This window comes from Eremomyces bilateralis (assembly GCF_010015585.1).
Source record: "Eremomyces bilateralis CBS 781.70 unplaced genomic scaffold P152scaffold_7, whole genome shotgun sequence".
Taxonomy (NCBI): domain Eukaryota; kingdom Fungi; phylum Ascomycota; class Dothideomycetes; order Eremomycetales; family Eremomycetaceae; genus Eremomyces; species Eremomyces bilateralis.
This window is the reverse complement of record NW_022985073.1, coordinates 893826-909403: the sequence shown is the minus strand read 5'-3', so window position 1 is coordinate 909403 and position 15578 is coordinate 893826. Positions and strand designations below refer to the sequence as shown.

At 52.7% G+C, this 15578-nt stretch overlaps 5 protein-coding genes across 5 annotated transcripts; 2 read left to right on the top strand and 3 right to left on the bottom strand.

Annotated features, from left to right (window-relative positions):
* Positions 1-72: 72 nt before the first annotated feature.
* P152DRAFT_318991 (Rad4-domain-containing protein) lies at positions 73-3479 on the top strand. The gene is made up of 2 exons (XM_033675200.1): positions 73-1988; positions 2042-3479. Exons 1-2 carry the CDS (start codon positions 189-191, stop codon positions 3215-3217), a joined length of 2976 nt encoding a protein of 991 aa, XP_033535057.1. The 5' UTR covers positions 73-188; the 3' UTR covers positions 3218-3479.
* P152DRAFT_415419 (NAD(P)-binding protein) lies at positions 3270-4719 on the bottom strand. The gene is made up of 3 exons (XM_033677048.1): positions 4354-4719; positions 3425-4150; positions 3270-3370 (listed from the first exon to the last, which is right to left on the bottom strand). Exons 1-3 carry the CDS (start codon positions 4571-4573, stop codon positions 3351-3353), a joined length of 966 nt encoding a protein of 321 aa, XP_033535056.1. The 5' UTR covers positions 4574-4719; the 3' UTR covers positions 3270-3350.
* A 783-nt stretch (positions 4720-5502) lies between these two features.
* Positions 5503-7421, bottom strand: P152DRAFT_448729 (kinase-like protein; the record flags this gene model as incomplete). The annotated part of the gene is made up of 3 exons (XM_033678074.1): positions 5503-6681; positions 6733-6888; positions 6939-7421. 3 exons carry the CDS (start codon positions 7419-7421, stop codon positions 5503-5505), a joined length of 1818 nt encoding a protein of 605 aa, XP_033535055.1.
* Positions 7422-11652: 4231 nt separating this feature from the next.
* Positions 11653-12504, bottom strand: P152DRAFT_395790 (uncharacterized protein; the record flags this gene model as incomplete). Its single annotated transcript, XM_033676322.1, has 5 exons — positions 11653-11789; positions 11862-12043; positions 12147-12261; positions 12318-12355; positions 12461-12504. Coding segments are annotated over 5 exons (516 nt in total), but the record flags the coding sequence as incomplete, so codon positions are not given.
* An 11-nt stretch (positions 12505-12515) lies between these two features.
* P152DRAFT_506996 (uncharacterized protein) lies at positions 12516-15571 on the top strand (the record flags this gene model as incomplete). Its single annotated transcript, XM_033682511.1, has 3 exons — positions 12516-12575; positions 14279-14644; positions 14692-15571. 3 exons carry the CDS (start codon positions 12516-12518, stop codon positions 15310-15312), a joined length of 1047 nt encoding a protein of 348 aa, XP_033535053.1. The 3' UTR covers positions 15313-15571.
* Positions 15572-15578: the final 7 nt, after the last annotated feature.

The window sequence follows — 15578 nt, the reverse complement described above, 5'->3', positions numbered from 1 at the left end:
AAGGACGACAAGGTCATGATGCACCTTGCCGGCCAATCATTGTTTATTCGTGACCACAGGTGTATCTACTCCTGTCATATTATATTCTTATTAAATTCGGAGCGGCTTTCCAATGCTTTTATAGGCTGTGACAGCCTTGGGACGATACACGGACGTTTCAGGACTCCTTCGAAACAGTGCGCTTGAAGATGCCGCGAAAACCAGGACGAACTCGTGGCGGCGTGGCCCCTCGTGGCAGGAAAGGCAAATCCGCAACAACCTCTAAGCCCGATATTTACGGTGAGATGCTAGCTGATGCAGCATCAGACCCAACTTCGGCAGATGACTCCGAACGGCCGAGAAAGAGGAGGCAAACTGCAAAGAGCGCTGTGACAGCGAATTCGTCAATCGGCTCTGCAAGCAAAGATATCAAAAAGGATGACGAATCTGATATTGAACCTGATAAGCCCCATCCCTATCGTTTGCGCGGCATCGGAGACAGGGTTCCCGGGGCCGAGGAGCAGCAAGAAGAAGCAGAGTCGGACGAGAGTGAAATGGACTGGGAGGAGGTTGGCCTTGATGAGTCTGCGGAGCTTGAAGATGCTGTAGATGACGGATCAGAAGACCAAGAAGATCTCTCCATCGTCCTCGGGGAAACGCCTGCAAAGCATCAGCAAAAGCTAGTGAGACCGCGCACCCAACCTTTGCTTGACAAGCGGATCAGAACCGAAGTCCATAAGCTTCATTTTCTCTGTCTTCTTGCCCACGGGTTCCTCCGCAACCATTGGTGTAACCTCGGAGAGGTACATGATAAATTAAGGGGCCTTGGGGACCCGAAAATGCGGAGGTTGCTGTTTCCAGATAGATCGGGAAGCCAGGCAGTTAAGACAGCGTCTTTCACAGACGGCCTGACGCAGGTATGTCAGATGTGGAGGACGAAATATCGAATCACTTCCGTTGGCCAGCGAGCACCTAGGTGGGCAAGGTCAACCCAGGAGGTCCGAGAATTCGAACTTCCCGAGCATGTAGAACCACGAATCAGCCGTGGTGGGTTCTACAGCGCTGCAGAAACTCTTGAAGGCTCTCAGGATACTGGCGCAGCACTTCTCTGCGCCTTTTTGCGTTCGATTGGCGTCCAGACTCGGCTCGTTTGCTCTTTGCAGATGCTCAATCTCGTTTCTGCCCCATCTACAACGACCGGTCGTACACCTTCGAATACGAAGAAGACCATTTATATCTACGATTCGGAGGACGATGCTAAAGGTCCAGCAGAGCAGCCTGAGACCAAGGTTTCAATATCAATACCACCACCCCGGGCGAGGGCAGGACTCATGAACGCCTCGGGGATTTCACGTACTAGCGGGCGCAGAATATTTGAGGAGTCGTCGTCTATGGACCTCGGAAAAGCTCCCTCACAAGTTCAAAAAAAGACGATTCATGAGAGCTTTCCGGTTTTTTGGGTTGAGGCATTCAATAAACACATCCAGAAATGGGTGCCCGTGGATCCTCATGCGACTTATACTGTTGGTAAACCATCGAAACTCGAACCGCCGCTGGCATACAAGCAAAATGTCATGGCCTACGTGATTGCGTTCGAGAAAGACGGCGTTGCTAGAGACGTGACTAGGAGATATGCCAAAGCATTCGTTGGCAAGACTAGACGCCTTCGGGTGGAGAGCATCGAGGGTGGCGAATTGTGGCTCAAAAGGGCGATGAAAATGTTTAAAAGACAGACCTTGAAAGCGAGAGATCAAGTTGAAGTCGCAGAATTGGCTTCGAAGGAAGCCCAGGAGCCGATGCCACGCAATGTGCAAGATTTCAAGGATCATCCTTACTACGTGCTCGAACGGCACTTGAAGCAGAGTGAAATCTTGTATCCGAAGCAAGAGGCGGGTCGAGTTAATACCGGCGGCAATGCATCAGGCAGACAAGAAGCGGTGTATAGACGACGCGATGTCCATATTGTACGAAGCGCAGACAAGTGGTTTCGTCTTGGTAGAGAAGTGAAGGCAAGTACCTGTCTCTCGAAGAGTAAATGCTGTGTCCTAACGAAGCTTCATAGGAAGGCGAACAGCCTCTGAAATACGCGTTTAGGAGGAGGGCCGCCCAGCGTTCCAGACGAGGGCATTCCGATGCTTCTCTTGATGAAGAAGACGATGATGATGAAAGGAAGCCGTTGTACGCACTGTTCCAGACCGAACTATACATCCCTCCACCGGTTGTAGGTGGTCGTGTCCCGAAGAATGCCTACCGTAACCTTGACATCTACGTTCCATCCATGATTCCAGCTGGAGGCGTGCACATTCGCGCTCCTCTTGCTGCTAGGGCCGCAAGACTCGTCGGTGTGGATTATGCCGATGCAGTTACGGGATTTCAATTCCAAGGTCGCACAGGATCGGCAGTTGTGCAGGGTGCGATTGTCGCTGCAGAGTATCAAGAGGCGGTAGAGGCAGTGGTGGAGGGGCTCCAGTACGCCGAGAGCAAGTCGAAGGAGACAGAGAGGTCATTCCTGCTGTTATCACTCTGGAGGCGATTCATCACGGGTATGAAAATCGCAAAGAGAATTAAAGAAGAGCACGGTGAAGTGGAAGGGGGGGAGCAGATTATGGATGATGCTTCGGACGTTCATGATCCGGCTCAGGAGATGGAACAACGGCGCCAACCTTATGATGACGAAAGCGCGGTACATCAAACGGACCAGCCGACTCGACTGTTGCCCCTCAACGAGGATCTCGTTGGATTTGAAAACACAGATCTAAGTTCATATGCACCCAATAAGAAAAGGCGAGTCTGGATTGAACGACCAATGCAGAACATCGTTGACTGGTATGATGACCTTGACCTGGGTGCGACAAGAACTCCATCAACTAGGAAAGAGGAGGTGGACAGGTCGAAACATGCTCAGACGAGCAGCTCAAACCGAGCATCGATGCTCACTCCCGGCCCAAGTTTTGATTTAAAGGGGATTGCAACTGAAGGGAAGGGAAAGAACCGACTCATTGAAGACTCATTTGCCGTGGTTGGAGAGCGCCAAAGAACTGCGGATGTGCTCATGAAGAGTGAAGCTCCCTTGGAAGAATATGGATGTCTTGGAGGGGGCTTTATCCCAGAGGAATCTGATCCTGTCTCGAATCAAGACGCCAAAATATCGGACATTGATGCAGGCTCGCTAGCGTCACACGATCCGGAAGATGAAGACGCTGAACCAGATTGGCTTATGAGCGATGCGGAGGAATGAATAACACTTTGGATTGGACCACGTTCCTATGTGAAGTGTATTTCACAAACATCGGATCCACTAACCCCTCCCCAAGCGTTCCGTTTCATACCTCTATTGTCAGTATTTCAGAGCGTGGATAGCTTTTCAATCCTCAGAAGACGCAAGCTCCGCCTAGGAATCGGTCAGTGAGAAATCCCAAAGTACGTGGGTAGCACCTCAACTCACCATCGACAACAATGTCTGCGCCATTGATGAACGATCCTGCATAAGAGCAGAGCATAATCAATGGCCCCGCCAACTCTTCCGGCGTCCCCATCCTTCCCATCGGATTCCTAGCATTCCACTGCTCCCTCGCCGCCGCAAGTCCCGGGCCTTCATTCAAGATCGTATCCATATACCCTGGCGAAATTGAGTTCACTCGGATACCGTACCTCGCCCACTCCGCTGCAAGACACTTGGTCAAGTGGAGCACTCCCGCCTTCGAGACATTATAGCTCGCCTGCGGCTGCGGAAAGTTGACGATATGCCCTGAAATCGACGCAATGAACACAATCGACCCACCCGTCTGCGCCGCCATCATCTCCCGCGCGACTGCCCGTGCCGTGACGTACGATCCGGTCAGATTCACGTCGATGGTCTGCCGCCATCGGTCGACGTCCAGGTCCACTGCATGTTGGCAGTCCACCACCCCGGCAAAGCAGCAGCAGATGGTGATATCATCCAGCGACGCTTTTGCTTCTTCCAGGGCTCGGCGGACGCTCGCTTCGTCGGTGACGTCGGCTTGGAGGACCAGGACTGTGGAGGAAGGGAAGTCTGTAGTAAGGGAGGAGAGCGCGGCTCGGATTGTAGGGTCGGATGGAGGCTGGCGGTCTAGGAGAGCGAGTCCAGAACAGCCGTGTTCAAGGAGAGCACGGGCACAGTTCAGGGCGAGCGTACCAGTGCCGCCAGTGACTAGGGCGTCCGTTAGCAGGGCGAAGCGTTTTTCATGGAATATACAGATATAGACGACGGACTATTGCCCATCACTACCAAGACTGATTATAAGAAGCAGTTGGAATACGACGTGTACGGACTGGTCTCAAGATGAGAGAAAACATGCAACAAAAGGATCCATTTTGACTGAACCTAAGAATATAATGAAACCTGCCACATACTCACAGCACTTCCCTCCACTGTGAAGCGATATCTCGCCTTCCCTTCGCTATTCAAGTAGTGTGGAAAGGGTAATGGCGGTCCCGTCATCGAGCTCTCTGCCCCATCCGACAGCACCATAGATGGTAGCTGACGGTTCACCAACGAACGTCTCTCATCAGTAGAAGCTGCATTGGTCTCTGCCGTTATGTTATTTGGTATATTGGTCGGGTTGACTGCCATGACGAAGCCGATTTCATCCAAGTGAAAGATAACCGGAAGTTCAATGTCGGAGCTGAACTGGCAAATGGGACGGACCACTGGAAGAGCGTTGAAAGGATCTGTTCAACAAGACAAGAATAAAATTAAGTGATCTATTTCAAATGTTTTGATTTGGTATTGAGACTTTAAATATGCTTTGTTGATGAATAATAGTCCAAGAATTGGAGCGCTTTCGGATAAAACTCCACTTATGGTAGTATATCCATCCGCCACTTGAGCGGACTGTGGAAGTCGATATACGCACTGCCGGATTCCCTATCGCGATCAGCGGAGACAGCTATGGCATTATCTCAGCCTACGGATTTGAAGCAGCCAAAGGCATGATAAGGTATTCTCCAATTACTAAGACTGTGTATGGTATCTACATTATTACTTTTACACAAGCCTGCCCCTTAACCCATCCCACCCCACCCGTCCGACCCATCCCTCCCATCTAAGATGCAAGCAGCACCCAAAGTGAATCCTGCTGCCGGATCTCCTCCTGAAAACCTCACGCTCCGCTCGCTTATTAAGAAAACATGCTAAGGTCGTCGTGTACTTGCATCGTCAATGAAGAGAATGAATGTGAACCGCAGCAAACAGTCCTGACGCCGGTGCTTCCGTTTCCAGTGAGAACCGTTAATCGCGACGCGTGTGGCGGCCTCTCTCGCGCTATGCCAACCGAAGGAACGACCGTGAAATTAGTACCGGCTCTTGCCTCGTGCGCTCCTAGTATTGAAAATGGAAAGAACGCGAAAAAAACAACGCCTGGTGTGCTCTGGCCGAATCCCGACCGAATTCCCGTGTGGATATAATGATACCGAAAGATGCATGGTGAGACCTAGGGAGAACGAGAGAGAGAGCGGAGATTCGGATCGATTTCCACGCATCAAGCCACCGCCACCTCTCCCTCACCCCCCAACGATCTGCCTCGCCCCCTCCTTCCCCAACACGCCCCTCTCCTTCGCCTTGGGACTTCGATCCCGCCCCTTCTTCCGCGACAGGAACCCCAGCACCGACCCCGGCTGCCTCGGCCCGCCGCCGCCTCCCAACCGATGTTCCGAGCTCCCGGAGACCACCGTCGAGCCTGGCAACTCGCGAACGCCCAGCTCGCTCCAGCTGGCGCCCGGATCGAGCACCATCTGCACGCCGCCGCCGACGGACGTGCTCCGCGTGTTGCCGCGCCGGGGGTGCGACGTCTGGCCGCTGCGCTCGGGTCTCTCGAGTTGCTCGTCGGGGTCGCGGTCGCGGTGGTGGTGATGATGCGAGCGGGTCGAGCCGTGTCGGAGCTGGTGCGATCGGCCGTGGGGGTCGTTGGGATCGAAGGGTGCGTCGGCGCCGCCGTGGTCGTAATAACCACCGGACTGCGGGGAGGACGGGTGGAGAGCGCCTCGCGGGTCGGATGTCGGGGGATGTGGTAGGGGTGGGTTGAATAGGGGAGGAGATCCAGAGGGTGAGGTGGTAGCGGAACGGCCGCGGCGGGTGGCAGGTGGGGCAGGGGCGGCGCGAAGGTGCGGATCGTCGAGCGCGGTGCTGGAAGGGTCACGGGAGATAGGGCGTGGTGCGGAAGAAGAGGGCCATTCGTTTGGTGAGTCGCTCGACGAGGGATGCGGTGAGGTGGTGGTCGGAGAGGGTTGACTGTAAGTTGCATTGGTATAATTAAAGGGCTCGAAGAACTTTTCAATCATCTTGTGTAGTTCCTCGGCACGGATTTCTTGCGCTGTGGCGTCGTCCTTCAGTTGTTCTCGGGGTTTCTGTCTCCGTGCTCGAGCCTCGAGGGGTGCTTCTTCAAGCAGGAGCTCCTCTAGGTCGTAGGTGGCATCGAAATTGGTCTTTTCGCTTGAAGGGACGAAGATCGGCTCAATCTCTTTTCGCTCTAGTGCAGCGAAGTCGATCGGACGGAAGAAAGGGTTATCGATGAAGGATTCAAAGCTTTTGGCTCCGATACGTTGTTTCCTATCCTTCTCAAGCAGTGAGCTGATAGCGTGTAGGCAGACCATTGTGACAGGTGGAGTTGTGACGGGATAGTGCACGTCTCCCTTCATGATCTTCTGAGCAAGAGGTTCGCCCGGGCTGGAGTCGAAGGGTCTCTGTTGATTCAATTAGCTGGTAGTTCGGTAACTGGGACTAGTGCGTCGTACTCGGTTGTATATGCATTCGTAGAAGAGCACGCCCAATGACCACCAGTCCACCTCGCATGAATAGCCCTTGGCTCGGTATACCTCTGGCGCAAGATAGGCCAGCGTTCCGGATTTGCTGTTCAATGGTTTATGGGGCGTGAAATCGGAGGCGACGTTCTTCAGCACAGTCAATACCGATCGACTCTTCTATTCAGGAATGCACTCACAAAGTCTGCCAAATGGACATGGCCCTCCGAATCCAGCAAGACGTTATCTGGCTTCACGTCCCGATGTACGATTCCTTGCCCGTGAATGTATTTTAGGGCGCAACCGAGCTGCGCAATCCAAAAACGGACCGCCTCTTCCGTAAACGCTTTCCTTGAGATGTGGAACCGCAGATCTCCGCCGTTCATGAGGTCGACCACGATATAGAGATACTCAATGTCCTGGAAAGAATACCGCAGGTTGCATAGGAAGGGGTGATTCAAATGTTCCAGCATGCGTCGCTCGCGAATGATGTTTCGCACGCTTTCACTGCGCACCACTTCATCTTTGCGGATGTATTTGAGAGCGAATGTCAACCCAGTATCCTTGCGCTCGACGATGCGCACTTTTCCGAAGGCGCCTTTGCCAACGACACGGAGGAGGCGGAAGTGGTTGAGGTTGACTTCGTCGGTGAAGACGACGGGTTTGCCGTTGGAGTTGCCCATTGGGTCAGGTCGTATCAAAGATACTGGTGACGGGCAGCTGGGGGAAAAGCAATGATGGGATCGGTATTTAGGTTATAAAGGCTTCGGCATTGGAGCGGACGAATTGATTGATGTGCTGTCGTGTGCGGGCTAAGAGGATCGCTTACGGTCCTGCTGGTGAGACGATGATGAAGGTGGAACGTGGTGTCTGAGACCTTGTTTGTCGATTCAAAGGAGTGTGAGGCGATTAAATCACCGCTGACTGAACTGTCTTCTGTATGATTGAAACAGCCTACAGAGAGCTCTAATTGAGTCCGAAAGACCAAAGCCAGGTCTCACGTCCGTAATGAGGATGATGGTGAAGGGTTGGTTCGGTGGTGGGCTTGATAGATGGGGTGTTTTGGGAGACCGACTTTGTCCCTGCGGGGTACGGGGAAGGTCCGCAAGTAGTTGAGGGTCTGGTTCGACTTTTGAGAAATTCCCCGAATGAACGTATTCCTGGCAGCTGGACGTTCTTTTCTTTGCACACCACTGCGAAGATGGAGAACTGGTGCTGGATTGCTGGTTCGGATACCGGGCACAATCCCAAGGGAGCGAAGCTTTGTGTGTTTGTGGGGCAGCGGAGCACCTTAATATTGTGAGACAGCTAAGAGATAGTAGCGGGATTCAATTGCCACTTAGGCAGTACGGGATAGGGCTCCAATCGGTGTCTAGCAATAGAAGAAACCTGTCTTCGACAACGAGTGAGATGCGCGGACTGGTCTTCGTGGGGTATGATCGGTCGAGGGGGTGATGAATGGTGGTTAGGAGTAAATGGTAGACAGCGTAATAGGAAAAGGATGTGGATAAGACTGGCCTCACAGTCGTACTGGAGTCTGGACACACAGGGCGCTGAAGCAATCCAACAGGGTATGGCACTTGGCGAGGACAAGGTCTCGTGCTTCGATCAGGATCAGAACCTATATTGCAATGCTTGGCTCCGATGTCGACCTGTGGGAATAAATCATGGATCGTAGGACAGGGCGAGAGAATAGTTGCGAAAGGAATACAAAGTCAGGAGTTCTAAGTGTTCTTACTGCCTACTTTACGACATACTTCATGTGATCGTCACTCTAGAGGATGGAGAAGCCACTACGGAATACATGTGGTTACTTTCAATCCCGCTATCATCCATGATTCGTATTCTAGTCTACTTGCGTTTAAGACCAGGCCACCAGTACGACAGGGAGGGGAAATAGTATCGTAAAGACCAGCTCGTGCTGATTTCTTCGTGTTTCGAGAGTCGGGTTTCTCGACTCTTTAGGAGAGTTGGTAAGATGCAATAGAGATACCAATTCCAGTGTCCAAGAATCCGAAGGAGCCCCAGCAAATGACCCTCTTATGCCACAGATAGATGGGCAATTGGACACGCATCCAAGAACATCCAAGTGATCAAACGCCCGCTACTGTCGATCAAGGTCAGTCACAGCTTCTCGCGTTCTCACATTAGGATCCGGATTGGATACGGTCACGCTACGGCGTGGCCCTTGTAGTCAGGCCAATGCTAAGTCCTCTGTATTGGCTCGCCCTGCTGCATGTAACGAATCCTTCCCGGCACCACCCACGTTTTCCACGTTGTCGCCAATGGGCAAGAATAATACGGGATTCAAGGCGAAGGCTAAAACTGAACCGAGTAACTACCGATCTGTGGACACTGGACCTGAACCTGGCGTTCTCTCTTAGCTTTCTTCCATGGACGCAGCAATGGAGTACTTCTCCTTCCGTCCGTTACAGGACATTGCCTGTTCAAGCCACCATTTGATATTCGTCGGTCCGATATCACAAGCCGAGCAAACTGTATCATCCCTTTCTGGCCTCAGCCTCCAGCAGTTCAGGGTGACCGATGGTGAATAAGGGCGAATGGCCCCGGCAACCCTGTCTCGATCCCCCTGGAACGTGCGGAACCCCTAGCCTTTCCGGACTGAAGATGGAGTCGAGAATCTCCCTGCCGACGCGCCTACCGCGGTCGACTGCACCGATTTGGATGCTACGCCGATGCTAGGCATCGTGCGCATCAGGCGAACGGCTACGGCGGACATTCGTGGTTTCATACCTGACGATGATGATAATGCTAGACCGCTACGTATTAGAGGAATTTCTATGGCAATGAGCCAAGGCCCAAGAGGAGGATTGCTGCCGGGTTGGATTAGAAGAAACCCAGGAACCCCGGTATTGGGATATCGTACTGAGGAGGTTGGATTAGACTTGGTAGACGATTGAAAGCTCGCTCAGCCTGCATGCATTAAAGATATTGTGCGTTGCAGTTTTAGACTTTTATACGACTCCGATGGTTTGGCCATGCCTTGTCAATTTTCATGCGTTCTCTACGGAGTAACTTCTCTTCCATCGTGAATTCGTGGCCGTGGGGAATACATAGGCTCGTTGTATATGAGTCAAGTTGCACCCTAGGCTGTCGGACGGATGGCTAGACCCATGTGTCATGTGTGCCATGGGGACTTCTAGAAAAAGCGTCGAAGTCTCCAGAGCTTCCTCATGTTTTCTTCTGTTCTCCAGTGTTCAGTCAGTCCTCATTCCGCATTCGGCCTGTGTCTCCTTGCCGACCCGTTCATCCCGTCATCCCGTGTTTTAAAGTGGCCAGGGAGCGCGAATGAAGTAATGAATTCTGAACGAGGGTGTGACCCCTGAATGCCGCTTGTCTGAACAGTGGATATGTCTCACAATCTCAGCCTTGAGCATGGCAACCGAAATGCATCTCGCTTCCAACCGAGAGTCGAAGATCTCATGGTTCTAATCTGGACTCCGTCGCAACTCGCAGGGAATCGTTTGATCTCTTGGACGTTGGAGGTTGGAATTGTTGATGCCGTGAGTGCTAATAATCAATATATATCGCCTCTTGAAACTTCGCGTGCAGATCGACCCTGAAGTCGATCCAACGATCAACGCCCACGAGTGCATATCAAATCTCGGTACCGGATACATGGGCAAGAAGCTCTGATCTCGATCGTGGATCATGCTCGTCTTTCACGTCGCAGATTGCGAACCACCGAGTTGCTCATAGTATCCTGTATCACAAGAAATTGAAGGGAATTGACAACTCCACACTGCAATATTCGTTGAGCATCGTCCGCAGGAACCCAAGATCGAACACCAATCTCTGAAACTGCGATCGATATTATCGTCTTTCGTCGTAAGCAATAGTGAATTGTCCTCTACCCTCACCTTCCTGGCCGCCGTGGAGCAAGGGGTGAACGTGGCAACCCTGCACGATGTACGAAATAATATCTACGCGACCTTGCTGTTTCATGAGGGCTGGATGGAGCAACCCTCAGCATGGCCAAGACGCCAAGCAGTCGAGAAAAATGTAGATATAGAGTAGCCATCGGCCCTTCTTCATCTCCATGGTATCCGCGAACGCGACCTCGAAACGGATGCTCCTTTTACGTAGGCACCGGTAGGTTCCGGCGTACGAGGACCTTTGATAAAAACTGCAGATGGATGGGTTGCATCAGGCATGCATCTCGTTATTCTCGAGCCCTGGTTCATGCGGATTGCGTGGCCTAATACCGGAACTTCCCAAACGATGAGGAACCTTGCGCTGCTGCTTCAATGCCTTCTTGGCATCTTCATGGTTGGGCCGAACTCCGCAGGCACCGAACCCATTCTGGAGTCCTGATCCAAACAGCTGCTGCAGCCTGCAAAAGGAGAGACAAAAGGAGAGACTGCTTCCAGCAGAGAAAAGGGGGTCGACTCAGGAGCGTCGGGATGTAACGGCCGTTTGCAGAGCTATTGGTTTCACGGGGTCCGAATACGAAGCGAAAGACCATCTGAAGATGAAGTGGTATTGATTCCTGTCAGATCTATGTACCGTCCGTACTGCTGGGTCGATCAATTACATGTCTTCCTGGCCCGTATTCCCATCACTATGTCAGCACTCCTCACCCGGGCCACTCAGCCTCAACAACTTCAATTCACCCTCTATTCACCCTCGCATATCACCCCTCGCACGGTCACCGAATAACATAAGGAGAAAAAGGACGGAACGTGATCGTGCTGAGAAAACCCCTTCACGGAAAGCAGTTGTCCCAGGTGCCATGTACGCCGCTGATGTGATGATATCGTAGTCCCTCGCCACGGCGGTTCAAATACGCCAACAAGCACCGAGGACGAGGAAATAACGCGCAGTGGCCGAATGGAAGGAAAAAATGAGGATGGGACCGTTGTGAAATGTGCATCGTAATTTCGAGGCCGCGTTCTACACCTCCATGTTGCCGGCCGGTTCCTCGTCGTCTCCGGACTCGTAGCTACCAACCGAACTCATCTCTTCCTCTTCCTCGCTGTCCTCGCCCGCGTCATCAGCGGCTTCCCTCGAGGCGTATTTGAGGACGTATTCTGCAGGAATGTCAGCAGGACGATCCGAAATCCGTCAACACGGCTAACACCGGGAGGCAGCATCCCACTTACCCTTCACCTTCGCCTCGTATGATTTGGGTTCCCGCATCATCAACGCCGCGGCTTCTCCGTTTAGGGGGTCGGTTGGGTTCGGGTAACGAAGGAGCTGGGGGAGGAAGACTTCGAAGATGTTGATCATGTCGTACATGGGAGACCATGTCTGGTTGATAACGTCCAGGCAGACGGAGCCGGATCTGGGCGGAGAACATGCCGTTAGTTTTGTGCTCACAGGGGAGGAAGAACGCAAAGATTGAGGACAGATTCCCCAAAGAATACTCTGGGAGGGCATGACCATACAACTCATCGATGTTGGGATGGAATATCCGGTTCACGAATCCAATACTTGGACTCTTGTAGGGGTATTGATCCGGTAGTTCAACATGTATCTTCCAGAGGCCGCCTTCGAATGGTGCTGTGGGGGAAGATTAGCATGTCGAGTTGGGGTAAGGGAGGTTTCTTGCCACATACTCTCTTTTGGCCCCTTGAACCGGACATAGAATTCTTGCCTGTCACACCGTGAGTCCTATAAACATTGTGGTCGACCGACTGCTCGCACGTACACTATGACATGTTAGTCTGCTGGGGGTTTGCCATGAACAATAGTAAGGGACATACTGTTGTCGTTCACCAGTGTCACCTCATAATCGCTCATCAACCTATAACATCATGAAAGTTAGACCATGCGCCTCTAGTATATACCCTAGCGCGTGTTGTGGTGCTATAATTGTGCGTACATCCTGCGACCGGGTTAATTTGGACCTCTGGCAACTCTCTAGGTGTATAAACGTACTTCATGACCTGAATAAGAACAAAGACATGATTGTCAGCTTTCTGCATATGGAACGAAAATATCTCGCACCAAACTACGTACATCTGTCTCAATTCTCCTCTTTGGACTGCTCATCTTGTAGGTTGTTTGCTTTCGCTCCGATATACGGGGTGGCGGCGGGGGTCCGTGGAACTGCGGAGGGGACGCAGCAAGAATACGGGACTGGTCCCCTTTCTCTTAACAAATGCTTCAGTGCAGAGGGTAACAAGCTTCTGCAGAATGGAAATCCGAGCGAATGTTGGTATTTACAAGCGATCGGTTGGCAGCGGTGGTCGATATCGGCGGGGTGGTGGTCTGACGGAGGTGGAGATTGCCTTGGGAGTTGCGATCCGGGGAAGCGGCCGTGAAGCGAAGGATGAATCTGGTGGTGACGGAACAAAGCTGACACGGACAGTAGGTGAGTACCTAGGGAGTTGATCAGGGCAACGATGGATATGTACTTAAGGTGCGGTGGTAGGTAAAGAAAGAAAAGAAAAGTGGAAGAGGAGGAGTCTTTGGGATAAGGATAGTACAATCACGGTACGTACCGACTCCAGTAGCACGAGCGAGATGCCTTGTACGATTGGTGGTTGAAGGAGTGTCTGAGTGACGAGTAACTAAGATATTGGTCCAAAAGTGCAGCGTGACTGCGTGACCTCATGGCCAGTAACTAGTCAACCCCGCCAACGCCAACCGGATACGGTAATAATGAATTCTTCCCAGAATACGTGGATGGTGTCAACGGAGTCACTGGAATTGCACGGGCTTCACTCCCGCGATGCCAGGTGGACGTAGGTGACTGGTAAGTCTTCTAAGTTTCTCTGTCTATGCACATTTCCTTTTTCATAGGATTTTTAATTTCTTTGATGAACCCCTCCTGGCTCCGGAACTGTCTTACCCAACAAACCACGCCAGAGACTAACTAAGTCAAAGCCGTGGATTTTCGCAGGAGACCTTGATGGTTATCCATCCGATGCCGACTTTCCTCGGCGGGGTATGCCCAGATATCGTCACCAACTTCACGGTGAATTGACGTGGCAAGAACCCATATCCGAGAAAGATTGGCCTGATTACTATTGTCCTAGTTGTGAACTCTTTGGAAAACCGTGGCGATCGCCGGACAAGAACAATAGGGCGCATAATTATAAAAGAGGAATGCGATCTCGCTGGTGTTCCCTGTCCATTGTCCCCTTGCTGTTAACACCAAGTCTGGCCTCTTACGGCGACATCTCCCATCTCAACCTCGGAGTGCCCGTTCCTAGAGAACCCAAAGCGAAAGCCAGTCTTGAACAATAATCATCATGTGTATGATCCTCTACTAGCAAGTCGAGCGGTGAAATGGGCGTTGGACGAATCATGATGATTTAACCGATGTCGCCGAGGCGACTCCCTCCAGCTCCGTCTTTCAACCTTCATTCTCTTTTGTACAATGCAAATTCCATCACGGTCACCTCCATAAAATGCCTGCCGCTGCAATGCCGCCCGCAACAATGGATTTAATAGATCCATTCGATTTTCTCTCCTTTTCATCCCTCCACCCCTCGAAACCCATTTCAACATGTCTACACGAACTTGTGTGGCTGCACCCTCACTGTCGCGTGCCTTAAACAGGGGTCTTCAGGGACATAACAACGTCCTTAACTCCCAGTTCTTACAACCTCGCATAGCATTGGCCGCATCGTCGCCTGCAGCCCAGAATCGATGGAGCTCACATTCGCCATTGGGCTCACCTCCGGCCATTTCGAGGAAGAAGGTCACTCTCAACACCCTCCAGAACCTATATAAGAAGAGGGAACCCATCACCATGATCACCGCACACGACTTCCCAAGCGCACATGTCGCCGACCACGCGGGAATGGACATGATCCTCGTGGGTGATAGCCTTGCCATGGTTGCCCTAGGCATGGAGGACACCAGCGAAGTCCTCCTCGAAGAGATGATCCTCCACTGCCGCTCCGTAGCTCGTGCCTCCAAGTCCTGCTTCATCGTATGTCTCCCCCCCATCCCACTCCTCTACCCCCCTAACCCTCCCAGGTCGGCGACATGCCTATGGGCAGCTACGAAATCTCCCCCACCCAAGCCGTCACCTCCGCCATCCGCCTCATCAAACAAGGCCGGATCCACGCCGTCAAGCTCGAAGGCGGTGCCGTCATGTCCGACGCCATCGCCCATATCACCCGCGCCGGCATCCCCGTCCTCGCCCACATCGGCCTCACTCCGCAGCGCCAAAATGCCCTCGGCGGCTTCCGCGTGCAGGGCAAGTCCGCCGCCAGCGCCCTGCGCCTCCTCCACGACGCCCGCACCGTGCAGGCCGCTGGCGCGTTCGGCGTCGTGCTCGAGGCCGTGCCTGCGGAGGTGGCGGCGTACGTGACGCGGGCGCTGCGGATCCCGACGATTGGAATCGGCGCGGGGAACGGATGTTCGGGGCAGGTGCTGGTGCAGGTGGATATGACGGGGAATTTTCCGCCGGGGAGACACTTGCCGAAGTTTGTGAAGCGGTATGGGGATCTGTGGGGGGAGGCATCGAGGGCGATTGAGTCGTATCGGGAGGAGGTGAAGAGTCGGGCGTATCCGGCAACGGAGCATGAGTATCCGATGGCGAAGGAGGACTTTGCCGAGTTTGAACGGTTGGCGGAGGGGGTGGGGAAGGAGTGAGGGGGACGGGAGCCTTCGTGGCCTTGGATGAGAGTCTCCAAGGTGCGGTATCTGTGTCCAGCTTTGCAATTCTCAATTTCCACCAATGCGAATTGAGATGGGTGATGCTAAGTGACTGCTCGGGGTGTTTTTAGATGGCAGGGACCAAACTACAGTTTTAGCTGGCGCCCATATTGGCGGCACAATATTATATCGCGTTTCTGACGACTTGCTCTATTCGATGAGGCTAGCTTTGAATGTTCATATGCTCCTTGTTCGCCAAAAAA

What these genes read in the sequence shown, in the direction of transcription:
- P152DRAFT_318991 (XM_033675200.1), top strand. Translation starts at nt 189, where the DNA reads ATGCCGCGAAAACCAGGACGAACTCGTGGCGGCGTGGCCCCTCGTGGC. An exon ending in GTCTTGGTAGAGAAGTGAAG is followed by an intron (nt 1,989 to 2,041) that starts GCAAGTACCTGT and finishes GAAGCTTCATAG; the next exon opens with GAAGGCGAACAGCCTCTGAA.
- P152DRAFT_415419 (XM_033677048.1), bottom strand. Translation starts at nt 4,573, where the DNA reads ATGGCAGTCAACCCGACCAATATACCAAATAACATAACGGCAGAGACC. An exon ending in AGTGGAGGGAAGTGCTGTGA is followed by an intron (nt 4,151 to 4,353) that starts GTATGTGGCAGG and finishes CGGACGCCCTAG; the next exon opens with TCACTGGCGGCACTGGTACG. An exon ending in CGCAGACATTGTTGTCGATG is followed by an intron (nt 3,371 to 3,424) that starts GTGAGTTGAGGT and finishes ACCGATTCCTAG; the next exon opens with GCGGAGCTTGCGTCTTCTGA.